This window comes from Cryptotermes secundus, unplaced genomic scaffold (assembly GCF_002891405.2).
Source record: "Cryptotermes secundus unplaced genomic scaffold, Csec_1.0 scaffold99, whole genome shotgun sequence".
NCBI classification, from domain to species: Eukaryota; Metazoa; Arthropoda; class Insecta; order Blattodea; family Kalotermitidae; genus Cryptotermes; species Cryptotermes secundus.
In genome coordinates, this window is record NW_019725842.1 from 39,664 (window position 1) to 60,336 (window position 20,673).

The following is a 20,673-nucleotide window of genomic DNA, read 5'->3' on the forward strand; positions in this document are numbered from 1 at the left end:
GTGGCCTATATAATGCAATCCACGCAGGGGGTTGTGGTGTCCAAGTCATCCTCGGGTTGGCCTCAGAGGATGGCCCTTATACGGGAAAGTAGTCCGGTTGGGCCAAATGCTGCACAGTAAGTCATCTGGCTTGTCTGGGATGAAGCTTCTGAGGTGTCTTAGAAACTGGGTAGGTTTTCAGTCGCCCATTTCTTCTAGTGTGAGGAGCTCGCATATGTGATGTTCTTTTGAGGGGAATAGCCATCTCATATGTTCAGTTCTCATCATCATGTCTGGATCACATTTCGGGGGAGAGGTGATGATGTCCTCTACTTCCGAGGCGTAACGTTGGTCCAGCTGCGACATCACAGAACTTAGTCTGCTCACTACTGATGCCAGCCAAAGTGAACTTTGCTTCGGCTTGAGCAAACCAAACTGCTGGTCTCTCGGCCCAGAACGGCGGAGGCAGCATAATGATTCTTGATATTTCTCTGTTGGTAGTGGGCTGTTTGTAATACTGGAGTTGTGTTGGTTTGTCTCCTTTTGGGCTTGCTGTTCATGACTGGTATGTGATTCACATTGTAATTTCTGCATCCGTGTTATGTACTGCTGCAGGAGGTCTTCTATTCGACTGCTGTCAATTATTCTTGTTGTACTGTCGGGGTCACCAATATGGGATGTCGTTATATGAAGAGACAACTACTTGTTGAACTGCTCTATAATATTTATTATAGTTTCACAGTATACACAGACGCACTTGGGTTTGAAGAATTGAAGACTAATAATATAATAACAGTAATGAACTCTGTAACGCCTTGAACATTGTATTCAAACACAACTCTGAACTGGAACTGTAAACTTCAAAAAGTCAAAGTCACATTGCAACTGATAGTCAGTCAGTCAGTCAGTCAGTCAGTGAGTCTTGGTGTCGAGCCCCATTTGGGGTTCACAACCAGATTATTTATTACCATTTGACAGTTATGGTCATGCTTTTGTGGGGCGACGTCCCTGACGAGAGGATGGGTCTGTCTTTTGTATATGCTGCTGGCCCTTGCCAGTGCAGTCTTTCTCAGTTGCGACCATATTTTACAGTCACAGATTTGAGACTTTTCTTTGTGTCGCCTCCTACGACTTGCAGGGTCACAGTGGAGGTATTCGACCCCACCTCCACATGGTTCGAACTCTAACTCTAAACTTCCACTCAGTGTATCTTCTTATATAACCTTGAGTCGGACCTATAGAAAACATGTCACTGTCCTTATTGCTGCAGGCTTGCCTAGCACCGGCTGTTTACTCGGCCGTTGCTTAGCAGTGAATGGTTCCTAACTTGTAATTGACTAGCACTTGATCCACTGTGGGTGCTTCCCACAGTCACATATTGTTGTAGACTTTACATAGCGACAACTGTTTACTCGCTGTTTCTAAGCAATGGTACCTGAAGTGTCACAGTAACATTTGTTTGAATGTGGGCAGTTCCCACAAATGCATTTCTTGTTTTCTAAAAAATTTAGAAATTGTACTGATACTGACCTGTTGTAAGGCCCTCACAGAATAATTACCAATATATTATTTTAAAGATATATGCAGTATACTGCCATCATTCATGCTAATGAATGGGAAAAGACATATGAATAAGTGAGAAAAACAAATCTAAGATGTATGGAAATTTGGAAGTATATGCATAGAGTCCAGATTGTTTAATTATTTCAAGAATTACAAGAGCAAAGGGAAGGGGACATTGAACACAAAATGTATATTTCAGTTATCTCGACAAGTTTTGTTCGAAACATTTTTCGCTCCACTAAATATTTAGTACTGCTCAAGATTGAACAGATATGCACAATAGTCTTCACATAAAGTGGTCATTAGAAGTGATCTAAATGAAAATTGGAATGGCTCTATAGTTTTTGTAAGATTTTCAAATATAAAATTTTGTGAAAATCTGCATGGCCATTCTCAAGTTGTTCTGAGCATGCCCAAAAGTCATGGAGAACCGCAAGACAGACAATCCAGTAGTATACTGCATTCAGATTCCTGTGACATGTTATGAACTGTTACACAATAGTCCGTTGAAACTAAAATATATTTTACAACTTCTTCTTTATTAAAACCATTGCAGAACAACTATATTGAACTATATAGTTGTGTTCTGATGGTTTTAATAAAGAAGTTGTACATTATAACACAACAGGATGCCTGAAATGAAAAATATATTTTCCCTTTCAGTGAGTTGCGTCTTGTTGAATCCTTAGATGGTCTTTGTGAAAGGGTGCTACAGTACAACATTCACAAGGAACGTAAGGACAGCTCAAGATTTGATAAGGGCATGAGCCAGACATTTCAAACACTTCATGGCCTAGTGTAAGTAAAACAGCATTTAAATTGATTTTCATATCCTTGAATCACTGTGTTAATAATCTATTTCAGAAAACATGGAAGTATAAATATGTGGCATTTTATTATCCTTGAAGTTTGCACTGATTTGGTTTTCTGCCTTCAGATCTATAATATTCAGTTTTCCTGAATTTGAGGCACAAGATTCTTAAGTAGGAAATTGAATTCGCAATAAATTTGTAATGGTTATAATTGCTAAAACACCCCTGTATGGAGGCTGGTTAGGATATCTCCACCATCACCCTGTGAGTTGTAGAAGGTGATGAAAATGGAACCTGGTGCCAGTGATTGAGAAACTCTTTCTTAGGGGCCAAACTGAGTAGGTGTCTTCCCCCCCCCCCACCTGAGAATGGAAACAGATCCAGTTTCCAAAATGTGCTTTCTGTTTTCTACATAACCAGACGATGGGAAAAGTCCAAAACCCAGTAATTCTGTGGATAGCCCTTATGAGTTGTAGGCATTCAATAAATCCAATTTCCAATGCAAACCCCATCTATAATTACTAAAATCGCAATAATATAAGTATCCTTGACAAGTGATCTTCCTCTCTCTTTTGTTATAGTCTGGATTTTTATCTGCAGCTGCTTTCTCCAGTTGGTGCTTTTAAGGCCTCAGAACATATGAGACCATCTAAATCTCATAGTTGTGATCACATCCGTGGCTTTGTTATTGAGGGTTGTTCTTATATTGTACCTATTCTGAAACATATTCTAAAAGTATAACATCTAGCAAACAATTATATTTTAAATTACAGATATACACCGTGTTTCATAATTCCCTCTGGGATTTCAGACGTCTATGGCAGCTCAGAGACAAACTCGCCCAGAGGGGACGAGAGCATGTCAATGAAAGGAGTAAAGAACCAAATTTTCTTCTTACGTCTTGTGCTGTGGCTTAGTTACCTGTTTCTGCACTAGGAGGCAGTAGTGTGGAAACAGGCATTTTCAAGGAAACAATTTTTTTTGCGTCTTGCAACTTGTCAATTATAACAGTGCAACATGGTTTTCGAACCAAGTATCATACAGAACTACTGATGGACAAAACAGTGAGAGAGTGGTACAGGATATTTGAGGAAATGGGCTGTTTATGTGCTGCAAAAAGTACAGGCAGGCCAGGGTCATCGCCTGAGACTGTGGACCGCATATGAGAATCCTTTACCAGGAGTCCTCAAAAATCAACATGTCATGCAAGCTGAGAATTGGAAATGTCTCACATGACTGTTTAGCACATCTTACGCAAAAGACTTGCTTGTAAACTACCAGTTGCAGCTGCTTCAGGCTCTCACTCCTGAAGTTCACAATATCCGCCATGAATTCTGTTTGGAATTTCAATAACGTCTACAGGAGGAAGCAGATAAGTTAGTGTTCAGTGATGAGGCGTGCTTCCATCTTTTTGGCAAGGTCAACCACCATAATGTGCATATTTGGGGTATGGAGAATTCTCGTGCAACACTTCAAGACATGCGTGATTCCCCCAAGGTTAATGTGTTTTGTGCAGTTTCATCTCAGAAAGTCTATGGACCATTTTTCTTTTTTTTTGTTTAAGAAATATGTTAATGATTGTGCTTGCTTATACATGTTAGAGCTATGGCTGTTGCCTCAGTTACAGGAGGATAGTGATGATTTAATTTTGTAACAGGGCGGAGCTCATCCCCATTGTCATTTGGAAGTTTGCCATCACCTCAGTACCACTTTACCTCAGTGTTGGATTGATGTCTGTCTAACAAAGACTCTGCACTTATTCCCTGGCCTCCCAGGTCACCCGACCTCACTCCATGTGACTTTTTCCTCTGGAGCTATGTGAAAAATTAAGTTTATGTGCCCCGTTTACAAGAGATTTACCAGAGCTTCAACAGAGAATCATGGCTGTGATTGATACCATCGATGTTGATATGTTGCAACGTGTGTGGCAAGAGCTAGATTACAATATTGATGTGTGTCGAGTCGCCAGAGGAGGACATATGGAACATCTGTAAGGTAGGTTAAAAACTTAATTATTTAAGCCTCTTACACACGACGCCACCAGGGTGGAATGGCCGTGTCAGCAAATAACTTTAAATGAAACCTTTCACACGTGGTGGCTGTGGCGCCTCTGGAAGCGCTGCCATATGGCTGGTGGCGGAAGGATGCGATTTTTCGAGCCACCACCTCAGTGCATTGTATTATATGAAAGTCTTCACACAAGACGCGACTGTGAGTGTGGCCAGACATTTCTGCATTGTGTTCTGTGAAGTGTGTTGTGCCTTCAAACTCAGTGTATATTATTTATTATAAAATTCTTAAAAATACAATTCAGTAAGTAAATGATAAAGAACGTGCATTAGAAGTAACAACTTTTCAAAAGAGCATAGAAAAAATCAAATGGCACGATATTGCCATGGCAGTTCACCTTCGTCGCTGTCAAAGAAGTCAGCAAACTTGTCACGAATTGATACTGCTGCACTTCTTCCTCTGCTTTCCGATTCAGTATAGAGATGTCTCAGTTTCTTCAGATCTGTAGCCATCCCTACTCCTAACATAATTGTGTAGGATGTAGCATGCCTTTATGATGTCTTCTGCTAAGGAAATATTCACATTCATAGGCCAATGGAATATTCTCCACTTCTTCCTCATGATTCCAAATGCGCATTCTATATACCTACAAGGACAGGAGTGGCGGTAGTTATATACTTTTCTTATTTCTGTCAAAGCTTTCTTGCCAAAGGGGCACATTACATGATCTGAAAGTCCAAAGGCTTCATCTGCCACTATTACATATGGCAAAGCTGTTTGATCATATTTACTGATAGGTGTGGCTGCAGGCAAATTTAACTTGTTTGTTATAGCATCACATAAGGCACTCTTCTTGAAAACAGCTGAATCACTTTCTTTACCATAGGCACCAATGTAAACGAAAGTAAACAAATAGTTTGAATCACATATTGTCAAGAAAACAATTGAAAAAAAGTTGGATGAATGGCGTTATACACGAGTTTCATATATGACATGTGAGATGATAGATCTTAACTAGTTTTAATATATAAATTTTGTTATTGAACAATGACGAACACACATTTTATATCATTTTATAAATGAACACTCGATGGCAGGCAGTGCAATGGTTTAACATGATTGATGCACCTGAGGATGGCAGAATGATGCCGAAACATGTAGTATGAAGTGACAAGTGAAATTGTATGCACTAAAAGATGGTAAATATATACACATTATGGACATGAATCAGTGCAACAGGACGCTAAAATACAACATGAAAAAAAAAGTGTGTATAATTGTAGTACACTGAGCCACTATTTACGGGTTTAATTACACATACATGCTTTCCGTCCGAAGCGCCTGCACAGTTAGGATAGTTTGTTCTAATGTTGAAATCATCAGCTACAGACTTCCACTTTTCTGCATCTGGTACATGTAAACATATACTTTTCATTATTCTCCATATTTCTTGACAGACTTGCTTATGATGTTGCTTATTGTTGATATTCCTAGCCAGAAGTAAAGATGTAAGTCGGTCATTGAGCAACCACTTGTGAGATATCTGTAACATAGAAAGCAGAACAATGTAGAAACTACTTACAAATACATTTCAATTTTTTCCAAATTCCTAAATAATGTTCTGTCTTTGTTGCAGGTAGAGTTTTGCAGTGTAAGTGGAAAAGTCTGAGAGACTGCTTCTCTAGGGAGTGTCAAAGATAGGCAAAGATAGAAAGTGGGTCAGCTGCCTCACAAAAAACTCAGTATGTGTTCTACAATCAGCTTTCTTTCCTACATAAAGTCATCAAGAGTAAATATACTTTGAGTAACATGAAGGAAACTGCTGCCGATGAGGTCACTCCTGATGGTGAAGAGGCCACTACAATTTCACCTGGGCCCAGTGTGGAACATAACAAGAGGAAGAAAGTAGAAAAGGTGTCTCCCAGTGTTGAACAACTAGTCAACGTGCTTCAAGCTGGCATTCAGTCCCAAGAAGAGAGAGAAAAGTCAAAGGAAGATGATGGTGATCAGTTGTTTTTGCTATCACTCCTCAGTGCAATGAAACAGATTCCAGAACACTTGCGATTGTCTGTTCGTATGCAAATGATGCAAGTAATAGGAAATGCCTATACAAGGACCATGTCTTCTAACCTCATCACAAATCACCCACAGGAGCCCAACCTCCAGTATCAATTCAGCCAGCAGCCTCAACATCAATACCTTCAACAACTCCACCCATCCAACCACTCCCTCAACAACACTTTAATCCCACTACAGCCCACTATGCATCAAACTTTTACTACAGTTCATTCTCCAGAGTCAGTTACTTCTCCTGGAACCCAATACAGCTGTGACTCTGAAATTGATAATCTTTTCCAGGACTAAAAATATCACTGCAAAAAACGTGTTCTTTTTAAATTTTGTATTTCTAAGGCTGTATTAGTTTCAGTCAACAAATAAAGCTAATTAAAATTAACCTATAAGAAGGTAAAATTTTTTCTTACCTCAATGTGATCATGAGCTTTTCTTCCGGTGGTATGCTGTCTCATATTGGTTTCCACACCAGTCAGTTTTTCTTTCATACACTGTAGCAGCTCATCAAAAGATGCGATGCTCATGCATGCAAAAATGAAAATTTGTCAGGATTCTGTCGAAGGTTACTGTACACTGTGTAGAAAATACCTTTCGTTGATCAGTCTTTTAAGATTGGGTGTACCCAAAATCTCCGTCTTTTACGGCGTTTACGCAAACAGGAGAACAAAAAGATTAAAGCGCCTGCCTCTTCCAATTCCATTTTGAGACTGATCCAAGATGGTGGCATATTTGGTGGCAAGAAAAAATATTCTCGCTGCCAGGAAAAGCACCATCAAAATTCGTGGTGGCGTGACCATGGTGGTGTCATGTGTAAGAGGCCTTACTCTTTTCACTGACATGCTCTTGTCCCCTGTGGGCTAGTTTGTCTCTGAGCTACAGACCTCTGAAATCCCGGAGGGAATTATGCAACATGGTGTATAGTGGTCATCTTAGGTTGTAGAGAACCACATTGAAACCCACCTACCTGTAAGATGGCACTTTCATAAAATGGAAACCTCACTCAGCTGAAATATCTTGCCTGTTCTGATGACAAAGTAAGAGCTTATGTCACATTGCTTCTGATAACTTCCAACTGCATAATGCATATGGTAAACATAACTGTATGAATCAGAGTGCAAACATGTAACATCATATTGTTACACACTATAGTTCCACAATTTACCTGAGAAGGCCGAAAAATGTAAAATAATTTTAATTTTACACTATAGTTCATGGAATCTACTTAAAACTCGCATGTTTTTTAAACCTGCTAGTGTTCTGTGATAAATATTTTGTCAACAATATTCTGTGCAGATGTCTTTTTTTATTATTTTTGTATCTCACAGAATTAAGCAAGATCTATATTGTCAAACAAAATTTCAGCATCCCAGATTTATCGCCTTTAATGATAATATGTTTGGGTTGCTCTGTATTGCTGATTGTTACTGTATCATCAGTGTGTAAGATTTTTCCTATATTATGTTTATTTTCAGTAACAAAGGTGTGAAGGTAGAGTTGGGGATTCCGTATGAGTTATGGGACAGGCCATCTGCTGAAATCACAAACATGAAGACTCAGGTAATGTCTTATCAGTGTCAAATGCAATATATTTATTGTTTTGTGTCTTCGGCCTGCAGTTATTCACAAAATTAATTCAGTCATTTTAGAAGCAAAATTGTTTTTGACAGTTTGTTGTACAGTCAGTTTAAATTAGTAGCCATCAGTGTTTGAGGTGCAAAAAGGTTTTTTTTTTGCCCCCAAAAAAACCTAACTCAATGGAAACAGTTCAGTAGGAGCATGCCAACTGAAGAAAATGTTTAAAACATTCAGCCACAGATATAAATCAGTCTTTGGAAATCAGTAATACACTAGGCACAAGAGATTAGTGTTTCACTGGGATCTGCATTTACTGTCATATGACCAATTACATTTTTCTGTATACAGTAATGGTTGTGCATAAGCATAAGCAAGATCATGAGTGAACAAGTTGGTCTAGAACTCATATTCAGAAGGTGCTGAGTTAAAATATTGGCCAGTTCATCATTCATCGTACCATCCATTGCTAGACAGTCTTGATACCAAAAGCATCATAGTATAACCCAATAAAAATAAGCAAGACTGTACAACAAGAATTCACTTTTCTAACTGGTTGCTAAAAGTATCTGTGAGAAATTTATGGATGCACAGCTGCTGTTCATAATTAATGAGGCATGGTTTTACCTTAGTGGTCATGTCAGCACACAGAATTTTTTAATGTGGAGTTACCAAAATCGTTGTCATTCCATAAGTTCCATTACAGAGTGTAAGAATAAGGATGTGGTATGCTGCAAGTATGTAGTGAATTACTGGGGGAATAGTATTTTCAGCATGAATCATATCGGTATATGAGCAATATACTGAATCCCTTTATTAATCAAGGGATGGCTGGAGAAATATAATAGATGTAGTTTTCATTTTTAGTCACAACAGGATGCTGAAGTACAATATTGTCATGTGTATTAGTGACTAGAGATGAGAGTTCGGATTGGTAATTGGTTTATTGGATCTTCACTAGTTGTAACTACCCATAATTATTACAATGTTGCAGGTTTACACCATTTACACTCACTACATGCTAATCTTCTCAGTTTGTCTGCAGTAGTTTTCACATATTTATAACACGGGAGCTATACAAGTCTCACTGGATTACACACACTCCCAATCCATCTGCACTATAGCATACATAAAGTCTTGAAATCACACTTTAAATTCTCACAGATCGACCTGCCCTATTCTTCTGTACTCCGTTCGTGTGCTTCTGCCGCTACTATTTCTCTCCCATAACTAACTGAACTTAACTGTCACACACACTCACTTATATAGCCAAGGGACAGACAGTGCATCATCATAAACACATGTAACATGATCGCTACCCACCACTGTTGTGTGACATTACCGCACATGCAAGCTGATGGACGCGCAGGAAACCTGTCACATGACAGCCACATACTTTTGTGTGATGTCACAGTGCACACATTGCATAGCAACAGTTCTGCGTGCTACAATATTTATTTTGTACAGTTTTACATTAAGAGGTTATGTTACTTTTGTATCTCACTGTATGAGTCAGAATGAGTCCTTGATTATCTAAGGTGAATGAACATGGCTACATCATGTAACAGAAATCTCAGGTAACACACCAGACATTTCTTGCCTTTCTTAGAGAGGTATGAGATACATTTGGTGTGTACAGTAATTGCAAGAACTGGATGACTGAGACAAGAGGTGTTTTGCTGTCTGACAAGCCTGTGAAGAACCTGTAGAGATCATGGGATTTACATGCAGTATGTGTCTTTTAGAGAGGGAAGTGTCTTCGGTCAGTTGCAGCTCGGTAGCAGAGACATTGGTAGAAGCTTGGATAATCTGAATTTCACTTTACTTTTTTGATCACATTTTCGTATGTTTAAAATATGGTGCTCTGTGTTGTAGTGTGAGTCACTGTTAGAAGAAAATGAGCAAGCTATAGAAGATTGGTATTTCACTCACCAGGGAGAAGTTTCTCTGAAACAGTTCCTTTGTTCAGAGAAAGCCCTTAAGGGAGAAAGTGATAAATGCCTGGATGAGCCATTCCCATCATTGCTGTCAAAAGAAGAAAGAACAGAGTCCCCCCCAAAAAAGAAGGGAAAGAAAGTAGATAAGCAATCCAAAGAGAATACTGATGATAAGTTAGATGTAGAACCTGATAGCCAAGAGTCAGAGGAGCTGGTGACTGCAAAAGGGAAGGAAGAACTTTAATGTTTCAAGCATCATGAACTAATGAAACCCGTTCTTGCCTCAGGGCCAGTGACAGGAAATCTCATGCACCTCCAATGAAATATGGATTGTAACTACATGTCAGTAATATTTAGTAAGAAAACATTCTAAGATTCTAATTACTGGGGGGGAAACAGTTGAATCTTATGTAATCATTAATGTAAGAAATTTTGAAATCTTCAGGTCTCCCAGAATAATCATGTGTATTTGACTGAAGATATTCTGTAAGAATGTCACTTGGGAAATATATTTTTTGTTGAAGTCCATCTACTCTACAGACCAGGGTATCTCATACCTTGTGTAGGCAAAATGTGAAAGAAAAGTCCTGTGTATGTATGTTGGAATCTCCTACCAATGTATGAATACCAGGAGTATGTTGAAAATAGATTCTCAACAGAATTGAAATCTGGAAGTCACATACATGCATGCGAAGAAATGTATCCTGTGTCATTATTACAGACATTAAGAAAGGGTGGAAAAAATTTTGCTCAAACTAATTCATCTTTCAGCCATTACTTTCATAACTGTTGCAGAAATTGAAAATGGGGAGATGGAGTATGAGAGAAGTGGTCACCCTCAAAAATTGTCCCCATTTGCAGTGTGCTGTTCTGTTTCATTTCCCTTTATAAAATGTTGAATACTTTTATTGAATGTAAGCATTGCATACATGAGTCAGTTTTATCATGTGTCATTAAGATTTTTCCTCTTAAAACTGAACCAGTTTGAATGTTAGTGCTGGGCTAGTTTTGTCTCTTTATGTATGTAATATTTGTCTCAGAGATGGCTGTGTAATTTGAGTACACATTTTGGAACTCCCATCTGTGTGACAGAATGGAAATCGATGGGTTAATTTACTGAACTGCGAACTTTTAGTCTTGTGTATTACAGTGAGTGTTGGGAAAAGGTTTCAAGTGTAATATTGATATCATTCTCCAATTGGGGAAAGCTGCTTATGGTTTTTGGTCTTGCACTAAACTTGAAAGAGTTTTGCTTGAGTTATAATTGAAACATTTGATGTTTCTTCCATAACTGCATTCTGTGGGCATGTGAACCTCAGCACTTAAACTTTACTTACATGACAGTTGTATCAGAGTGTGTTACACACATACACACATAGTACCAAAGCAGTTTCTGTTATTGAGGAAAATGCACAAATTGTGTCGGTCATGTAGTGTACGAATGAAAGTTACACATGTTCATTCCTTGATTTATGAACATCTCTGCTTATGAAATTTCACTTTAATACCATTGATCTTTCAGTACATGGATTTTTTTAGTTTTTTATGTACTTTGTGCCATTGCGCTGAGTAGTACAGTTAAATAATACAAGTGTATGCATAGTTCTCACAGTCTCACTTAGCCTCATTCTGTCAGTTGCACCCTGAGATTACAGTAGTTCACTTCTGTACACATATCGAAAACAAAAATATATTTTCCTGCTTCCCTCAATATGAAATTCAGAGAACAGCATAAAAATATTAAATATCAATATTATTACATTATTATTGATAGAAGTGAAGAGTTTAATGCTTCATAAACACTGCAGACAGTTCTATTTCAGATAGAAGATTTAGATATGTGTCAAAGTGCTTCAAATATATGTACTTTGCAAGTTACGAAGAAGGAAAAAAAAAGAGGTGCACGATTAGGGAAAATGAGTATGCAGTTAAAGGCCCAGATTCAGCACTATGTTATCCTAAGTTTGATGATAATTCAAGAGAAAATGAAGATAATAGGGCAGCATTTGGATGATGATGATGAAAATGAAGGAGTGAAAAGCTTTCACTTATGTTCAAATTGCATAATAACGAAGATTCTTGTACATGCAAGCCAAAATTAAAATGCCAGAATTATGATTTTAAAAAGTCTTTTCAGGAATATTATCAAATCAAGAAAACCAAAGAATGAGTGTTTGCTTATTAGACATATTACTTATTATCATACAGCATATTTAGTCTCTGATTTAATTTATTTAATAAGTAATAAAAGTGCATAGCACTGCCATACAAAGAGATCTGCTTATTGGCCACTAAACATTTTCTTTCTCATTATTTTATTCTTAAAAAATATAGAATATTGCTGCTTTCAAACTCTTTACCTTACTATTCAGGGTCACTGGATTCATATGTGATCAGACCAGGTAACTTAACCATACTGAATAAAGAATGACATTTTAACATTGCATTAGGTACAACAATGCATTAAGTTAATATGTGGTTAAATATTTGTGTTTGTAGCATTATCATATCACACTTATATTAAAGTTGAGGTTAACATTAGTATAATTCTGGCAGTAGGTTCCAGCATAATATTCGAGACTGTCATACAGCCATATGTAAATGGTTCCATTCTTTAGAATAATTGAACTGCCAAGTTCCCCTGCTTTGTATTTTCAAGATCCTAGGTACAAATCTGAGCTCAGAAACTGGCCATCATAACTGGTTTCTCATGGTGTTCCTCAGACCTTCCATGTGCCAAGGTGGACCTTACATTGTCACAACTCCTTCCTTCCACATCTGTTCCAATTCATTATTCAGTAATATCATCTGATACTATATAATCTTGGCAATTGAAAGTGCCATCATGTAGACCAAGAATTATAATAAGAATAATTGTACACTGACATAGAGTATGACATTGGTAATTTTATATAAGGAACAATGGTTTATGCTTTGATAAGGACATTCCCCCCTGCTGCAGAATATTATCCTTTTTAGCCTAATGCCTGAAACATTTTGGTTTTTGAATATAGATGCAACATAATATATTTGTGTCATCTCTTAATATTCCTGTCAGTGAGATGTCTTATGATCATAATTAGAACTTCTAGAACAGTGGTTCACAAACTTTTTCACTAAACACACCCTAGAGTTATGTATTATAATTCAGGGCACCCCTTCAGGTATAATAATGCAGAGATTTTAGCTTGTATTATAACACCATGGCATTTGTGTTAGATCACAGAACAAAGAAGTAACATTTCAGCAGTCTTCTTGTGAATCATTTGTTGGGAGTGCAAGGTCATTGTTTTTTGATTGCAATACTGTGAAGTAGCAACATCATTTCTTTGTAATTTGTATAGAATCAGCTTCATACGTTCAGAACAAATTCTTGTACCAGCATATATATAAGTGATGAACTCTGATCAAAGTGTAACTGTGCTGAATCACCACGTGAGTGTATGCATAAAAATCAGTAGTTAATAAAATAATGATCTACATATCAGCACATGTAGTGTCACTTTGCATGTCCTGGCCATCCAACAAGACTCATAAAAGAGTTCACCTGACATTCTACTCTTGTCACGTGAACAGGTTTCATGCTACCAACTGAGTTACCTGGGGAGAACAGGATTTTTTGGGGGGGATAATACCCTGAAAAAAGTAAATTTTTATGATAAATTCAGTTGAAATACATCTTTTTTTACCTAATTGAATCACCTCTTCTCTAAACGCCCATCAGAATTACTAATCCAAATTAAAAAAAAATAGAATCTTTATATTTTAACATTTGTCAGCATCACTTATCACCAAATAAAGATCACTGTGCAGATTTTCATTTTAAGTGTTTTGGTTTTACTTGTTTTTGGAATTTTATTGTTGTAACAAATATTGGTCTGCAAATTCCATCCCTGAGGAATATGAAAAAAAGTTAAATCAGTTCCATCATATTTCATGTCATACTTTTTTATCTTCCCCATATGCACCAGATACATGGGTAAAATAATTATGAGTCAGTTGATCATGAAGAATAATACAAATGCAAGAAGTACAAAGGGCTACATATTTCAGTCAGCAATTGGGGCAGTGGGAAGTGAAACCCAAAAGGGCGCTTCATGAAGAAAAAGAGGTTGGAAATGACTGCACCAGACACTTCCACCTCTCTGATACCCAATTATGATATGTAAACAGTGGTGGTCACATAACGTGTTTATTAAAAAGATACAGAATTGTAAATGAGATAAAGTCAGTTAAGACGGACATATGATGTGAAAATGGGATTGGTGACATTAAATGTTCCTTCAGTACTAGGACAAATTTTAGATAAACATACGTGTACTTGCATTTCATTCTTGATTGACTTTAGTCTTTGCCTCCTTTTAGTTTTTATATTGACAAATACAGCAAATCTCGTTACACACAAATATATGGAAAAGTATGTCAAGACTGGAGGTGTTTCAGTTTCTGTGTCAAGATATTTCTCTTAATTAGTATCCTGAAGTAGTGGAATTTCTTAGTGCTTTAATCTGAATATCACGAAAATTTCAGTTACCTCTTTTTCATCAGTAAAACTTGACTTCATGTTTTCAGGTTCAGCAAAGAGATTTCTTATCCAGTCAGAACAGTTAACAGGTATATCTGGGAAGTAATGATGAATTTCTTCCTCTAATGAAGTATTCATAGGCCACTCCTCTGTGTCTGTATTTTTGCAGCAGTTTTCATAAAAATATCCATATTACCTTTACATATTGTTTCTGAGGTTTTAATGTATCTGTCAAAATCACAGTTTTTACTGCAGAAGAATGATATTTTCATATCTTCTGGATTTTACCTTGTTCAAATGTTGAAATTATGAGTGTTGTAAGCTAGTTCTCTACACCAAATATCATCTTGCAGAAATTCACAAACTTACGGTTTCGTTTCAAGATCAAAACATGCAAGCACATCTTCTAACTCATAAACACAGTTCACCACGATCTTCAGAGAACCACCCTATTTAATCTGTAGAGTAAGGTTCACATATTGGGATCCTCAAGTCCCTTTAAAGAGCTAACCATTGAAGGTACACCCTCTGGGCATATGCTTATGTATGAGTCCCATAATAAACCAGGATATTACAGGTTTCCATTCAAAACATTAAAAAAAGTTTCTAGTTGTGGATTTTTAAGAATTCCTTCAAACATAAAAATGTTTCTATATATTCACCTTCAGTACACTAAGTGAATACAAATGGCTTAGCTTTCCTTCCAGTATCTATAGACTTGACCTGCTTGGAGAACAAGTATATTTTTTTTTTTATTTGTTTCATTCTGGTCCGTCACACTAACAATTACAAATATAAATCACTCCGTCCAATGTGACCTGTAAGTTTTTTACTACATGAAAACTTAACACCCTTACATGTTTCGGTCTCTGTGGACCATCTTCAGAGGACAAACATCACTACAAATAGGAAACCACCATCACATAAGTTGTTTAGATGTAAAGTACGTACACTTATATGCTACAATACATAGTACACAAAATAGAACATTTCACGAACACAGCAGTTTCCTGGGAATGTAAAGTTTTTTAAAAAACTTTAACAGTGAAAACAGCACAGCAGCCACGAGCAAACCCTGGACGATATAAAGAACCTCCACATCAAGATAGCCAGGTGGCACAATATCTGCCCCATATAAGAGGGACGATGGGAGGACAAACACGAGCCTGCATGGTTTACGAATTTTAATTATTGACAATACAAAAAAATTTTAATTAGCATCAAGAAATTTTATACAATTTTTTAAAAAACTTTACATTCCCAGGAAACTGCTGTGTTTGTGAAATGTTCTATTTTGTGTACTATGTATTGTAGCATATAAGTGTACGTACTTTACGTCTAAACAACTTATGTGATGGTGGTTTCCTATTTGTAGTGATGTTTGCCCTCTGAAGATGGTCCACAGAGACCGAAACAAGTAAGGGTGTTAAGTTTTCATGTAGTAAAAAACTTACAGGTCACATTGGACGGAGTGATTTATATTTGTAAGTATATTATTGTTTTCTATACTAACTGACATGTTGTTTATATGTCTACTCATCATATCATCTTAAAGATTTTTTTATTAATTCTGCCTCAGTCCCAAGCATTGTTCTTAGCAATTGCTGCACAGGTTAGATGAATTAATGTCTCTCCAACTATATGAGGTCATTTCTTTCACTAGTATTTCTGGTACTAAGTACATGGTCTCATCAGCTTGATCAGTGACTTTGAATATTTTTATAGTGCCAATACAACTATTTTTATGAGGACTTAAAAGTCATTTGAAATGTAGTGTCTCACAGAGATACTGGGTTTTTGGATTTTTGTCCAGATTCCAAATAACTAAGAAAAAACACGTTTCAGAAAGAGGATCTGTTTCCGTCCTCAGGTGAGGGAAGACACCTACTCTATTGGGTCCCTTAGAAAGAGCTAGCCTCAATCACTGTAGTGTCTTTTTTATGAAGGTGATTGTGTTTTATAGATAAGTATTGCATTAATTGCTGTTTTCTAATATTTTTCCACACACATTTAGGGTTGGGTTGAAATTCATCATTGTGCCATGTAAATCCCATTTCTAAAATACTGTCTTATAAAGATGAGTTCAACTATAATACTTTTATTATGTGGTGTCTGATTCCTTTGTACACTCATTTGTGAAGTCATACATATCACCAATTCTTGATCTCGATTTTTTCCCCATCTTAATAAGAAATTTGTCCATGAAGGCTTATTAAATGCAGTAAAAAGGTAATATTAACAAAAGCCACTATTCTTTTATCAGAGATGCATACCATAAAGGTTATACAAGCTGCAGTAATTATCGTGTACATTGTTGGCAATGTCGAGTGTACATGCATATACTTTGGTGCCGTCTATTCATTGGTAATGGAATTACTGTTGAACACTAATTTGTATTTATTACATTTAATACACAAAGAAAAATTTGTAGCATTAAAAAGTTAAATCTAAAAATCTGTGACATCCTTTGAAAACATCTTCAGCACACCTAGTTGAGAACCACTGTTCTCTGCACTCTTAGGTATATTACAGATATTTTTAACTTTAGTGCAGTACTTGTCAGTGACATGATTTGCTCCCTGCTGTGCTCTTCCAAAGTGTTCTGCATTGAATGCTGTATTTTATATACAATACATTGAAGTCCACTGTAGTCTTTCCAGCCTGCTATTGACATTTATCCTGTCACTGGTACTGTTTGATTCTGTTGTTGATCCTAAACTGGTATCTTATTTACATGAGATGTAAAAATCTTTTAAATGTGTAATGTTCAGTCCACTTTGTGGGTGATGAAGGTTGTATTGTATATACCTTTAAGAGAGAAATATATTGTGGAGTAACTGTGTCACTGCTAATAGTAATTTGTGTTGTAGTTCAACTGAAACTGTAGTTTTACAACACAGTTTAATTAAGATTTTATGTAATGAATAAGTGAGCAGTGGATAAGAAGTGTCATGTCTGTACAACAGTTTGTGAATGTAACTTTCACCCTCTTATGTATGTAGTATGGAGAAAATGTTTTTATTATGAACAAATAAATCTCAGCATATAAATATACTTGTATAATACAAGAGAATTGTGGGCTGAGGTAAAGCACAGCATTTCTGTTGTGCATGAACACTGTGTCAACTACTATGTTTCCTGCCCACTCAGCGCTGATTATAATGAAAGTATAGCAACTTTGCATAGTGAGGTGTATACATATCTACATTATAGGAGATGCCAGATATGTTCCACATTGGTTTGGATGCATTCTTAAAACTGAAATACTTTCTGGTTCACATGCTGTAATTGTTCCCTGATACACAAGGCACTTCAAGTTATGTGTTTCCTTGGGATTATTTTGAGTGTGGATTGGTTCAGTAGACTTTCTCTTTTGAGTATTTCTGTAGAATGAGATGGCCATAACCTGTGGCTTATAACCTTTTCACCAAACATTATGTTCAGTATTTTCATTGAATGCCCAACATGTCCAGCTGCTGAATCTTGTTGGAAGTGTTAAGAATTTTTCTTTATATGCCAGTTGCCTGAAAAATGCCTGAAATATTTTACATATCTGTAAGAATTGTGTCTGTATAAAACGTAGGACCCATTAACATCCTTCACACTCAAGGTACATTGAACACCAACTTCTACATCATTAGACACTGCATCTTTATGCAAACGCATATTGTTCACTTCTGTGTGGGCAACACATTTCAGTACCAGTACTTAACAAATCATGTCAGTTTTATAGTACATGCTTTGGGTGCTTTGCATTCTGTGTGTTTTGTAATGTTATTTTCAGAAAAATTTTAACAATAAGTGTAAGACTGATGGAAAACATGCACTGAATAGAGAATGTTTCAGTTTCTTCAGCAATCTTTGTTTTAAGCATTTTTCAGTGTCAGTGAAGGAAATGAATTTCATATGAGAAAAAATATCAGCTGAAACAAGAGTTTATATAGCAGGAAGGGAATGACTGAATACCTATACAGTGCAGTCTTTTTCCAAAACCAATGTTTTATAATGGTTTTTGTGCCAAACCCTCCTTGGCAGAAATTTTAATATTCTCTCTAATAGTTTCCCAAGCTTTATTAACATCCACCTCAGTGTCCAATTATTCCAAATCTGCAAACCTATTTGAGATTTCAACATAATACTGCTCTTTACTCTCTACCTCATTTAATTCCTTGAGATTGAACCTATCCATATGAACTCTGTGTGTTGTTTACTCACTGCCAGTCTTTCCCTAACCTTTGCCACCACTACGTAGTGGTCAGTATCACAATCTGTTGCCCTGAATGATTGGACATCGAGTATACTTGAATGCCATCTCCTATCTTGTCAAAATATGGTCAATTTGATTGTGTGTCTTCCAAGTAAATTTATGGATGTTACGATGTGGGAACATTGTACTTTTGACAGTAAGATTTTTCAATGTGGCAAAGTTTACTACTCTAACTCCATTGTCATCACTAATGACATGCAGACTCCCAATCAGTGGTTTGAAAATGTCTTCCCTCCCTACTTTGGCATTGAAATCTCCTAACAGACTTTTCATATGGTGCTTGGGAATTTACCAAATACATGTTCTAGTTCTTCATAGAAGCTGTCCTTTATATCATCAATATTATCTTCTGTTGTGGCATGAACATTCATAACAATATCACGGTCTACCTGTACTGCATCAAAAACAAGCAGGAGAAATTATGGTTATTGTTTTAAAACATGATAACTTGAGCAGACAACTTTAATGGAGGAAAAGCTGTTACATGTTAATCAGAACTCTGGTATAGTAATTTTGGTTTACATTGTATATACAAAATTAAATCTGGTAACTTTCTAATAGTGACGTAAGGATCCACATTACTACCTGCCGACACAGCCTCAAAGGTGTTTTAGACAATATAACCTTCAAAGCATGGTGACAAGTGCAGATATGACCTTGTTCTGAAATTATCAAACAATTACAGTTTTGCTCTTAATGTGCAGGAATAGGTGTTTTAGTACGGCAGAAAATTCATCAATGAATTATTGTAAAACAATCCAAATTTTTCCATTGTGATTATAAATAGATGGGATTAAATAACATTTCACTTTCACCACTTTAAATATTAAGTTTACTTGCATGAAATTACTTCAAAGACATGAAAGGAATACAGTCATACTCAAACTAAGCACACATACTCCCAATACTTATTCAAACTGGATAATGCGAAAAAGTTCTTATATGTATCTCACGTATTACTTCTTAACAGTGCTCTCTTTCCTTCTCCTTTCTTTGGTTTCATCTTGCCCCTTAAAGCTCTAAGTCTTATCATTTCTTCTTTAAAATCCTGATGTTCATCACGGAAAAGACCATAATCTCGTAACTTCATCATTAATTTATAAGTTTCAACATGTCTAGGATAATATTCCACCATTTCGGGACGTTGATATATGGGATTTGCACTGAAAAGCTTCACCACCTTCATGGACTTCGAATTGGTGTTACGAACAACTTCGCCAAATATTTGTCTGCTTAACCTATTCATCCGAAGTGCATAGTTGGTCCCAACGTTTGCAAGCTGCAAATACTTATTCATTATAAAACTTTAACACCTTAATGCAGCAAATACCTGAAAAACACAAGCATTACATTTTAAATGCCTTTCTTCGCACCAAAATTAAACTACAGATGAAACTGCCATTCATGTATTATTAACATACAAAATGACAATGAAATTTCTCACGCGTTCATGTAGCATACAACATAACCTTGAATATTACTGTAAATTTAAATCACTTGTCTTTATTCACAGCAGCTTATAAATATAATTCATAACTTGCTTCACCCACGTATAACTACTGTCCATATCGGTCCATATTTACATAGTTTACATACCACTCACTCACGAACAGGGGTAGGAAAATGGGACAGGGAGCAGGTCAAACATGCAGAACTGCCATCTCTACTCATCCCACATGAAATAGTCTGGCAATGGAATTGATCATAACACACCTATCGCATAAGTTTGTGCCAATCAGAGAATCCTGAATATCACGAAGCTGATGATCGCTCATGATTATGTTGTCCGATTTGGTTTACCCAGTTGCGTTGTGTCTCTTCGGTCTCTTCTGTAGTTGCGATACACGGATCAATACGCGGAATTTTCGTTACTGTTAATCCGTGGTGAGGTCGTCAAGATGTGTATTTTCGGAGACACTATACTCGCAGCCGTTG

The 20,673-nt window shown here is 36.6% G+C and overlaps 1 protein-coding gene across 1 annotated transcript in view; it reads left to right on the forward strand.

Moving 5' to 3' along the window:
* LOC111863623 (protein canopy 4) overlaps nt 1–13,959 on the forward strand; it is a 20,232-nt gene extending 6,273 nt beyond the window's left edge. The window contains exons 3-5 of the mRNA XM_023850113.2: nt 2,206–2,340; nt 7,910–7,994; nt 9,885–13,959. Coding sequence (XP_023705881.1) covers nt 2,206–2,340; nt 7,910–7,994; nt 9,885–10,190 — 526 coding nt within the window. The 3' untranslated portion in view covers nt 10,191–13,959. The remainder of the gene's footprint in view (nt 1–2,205; nt 2,341–7,909; nt 7,995–9,884) is intronic.
* The last annotated feature ends 6,714 nt before the right edge of the window (nt 13,960–20,673 follow it).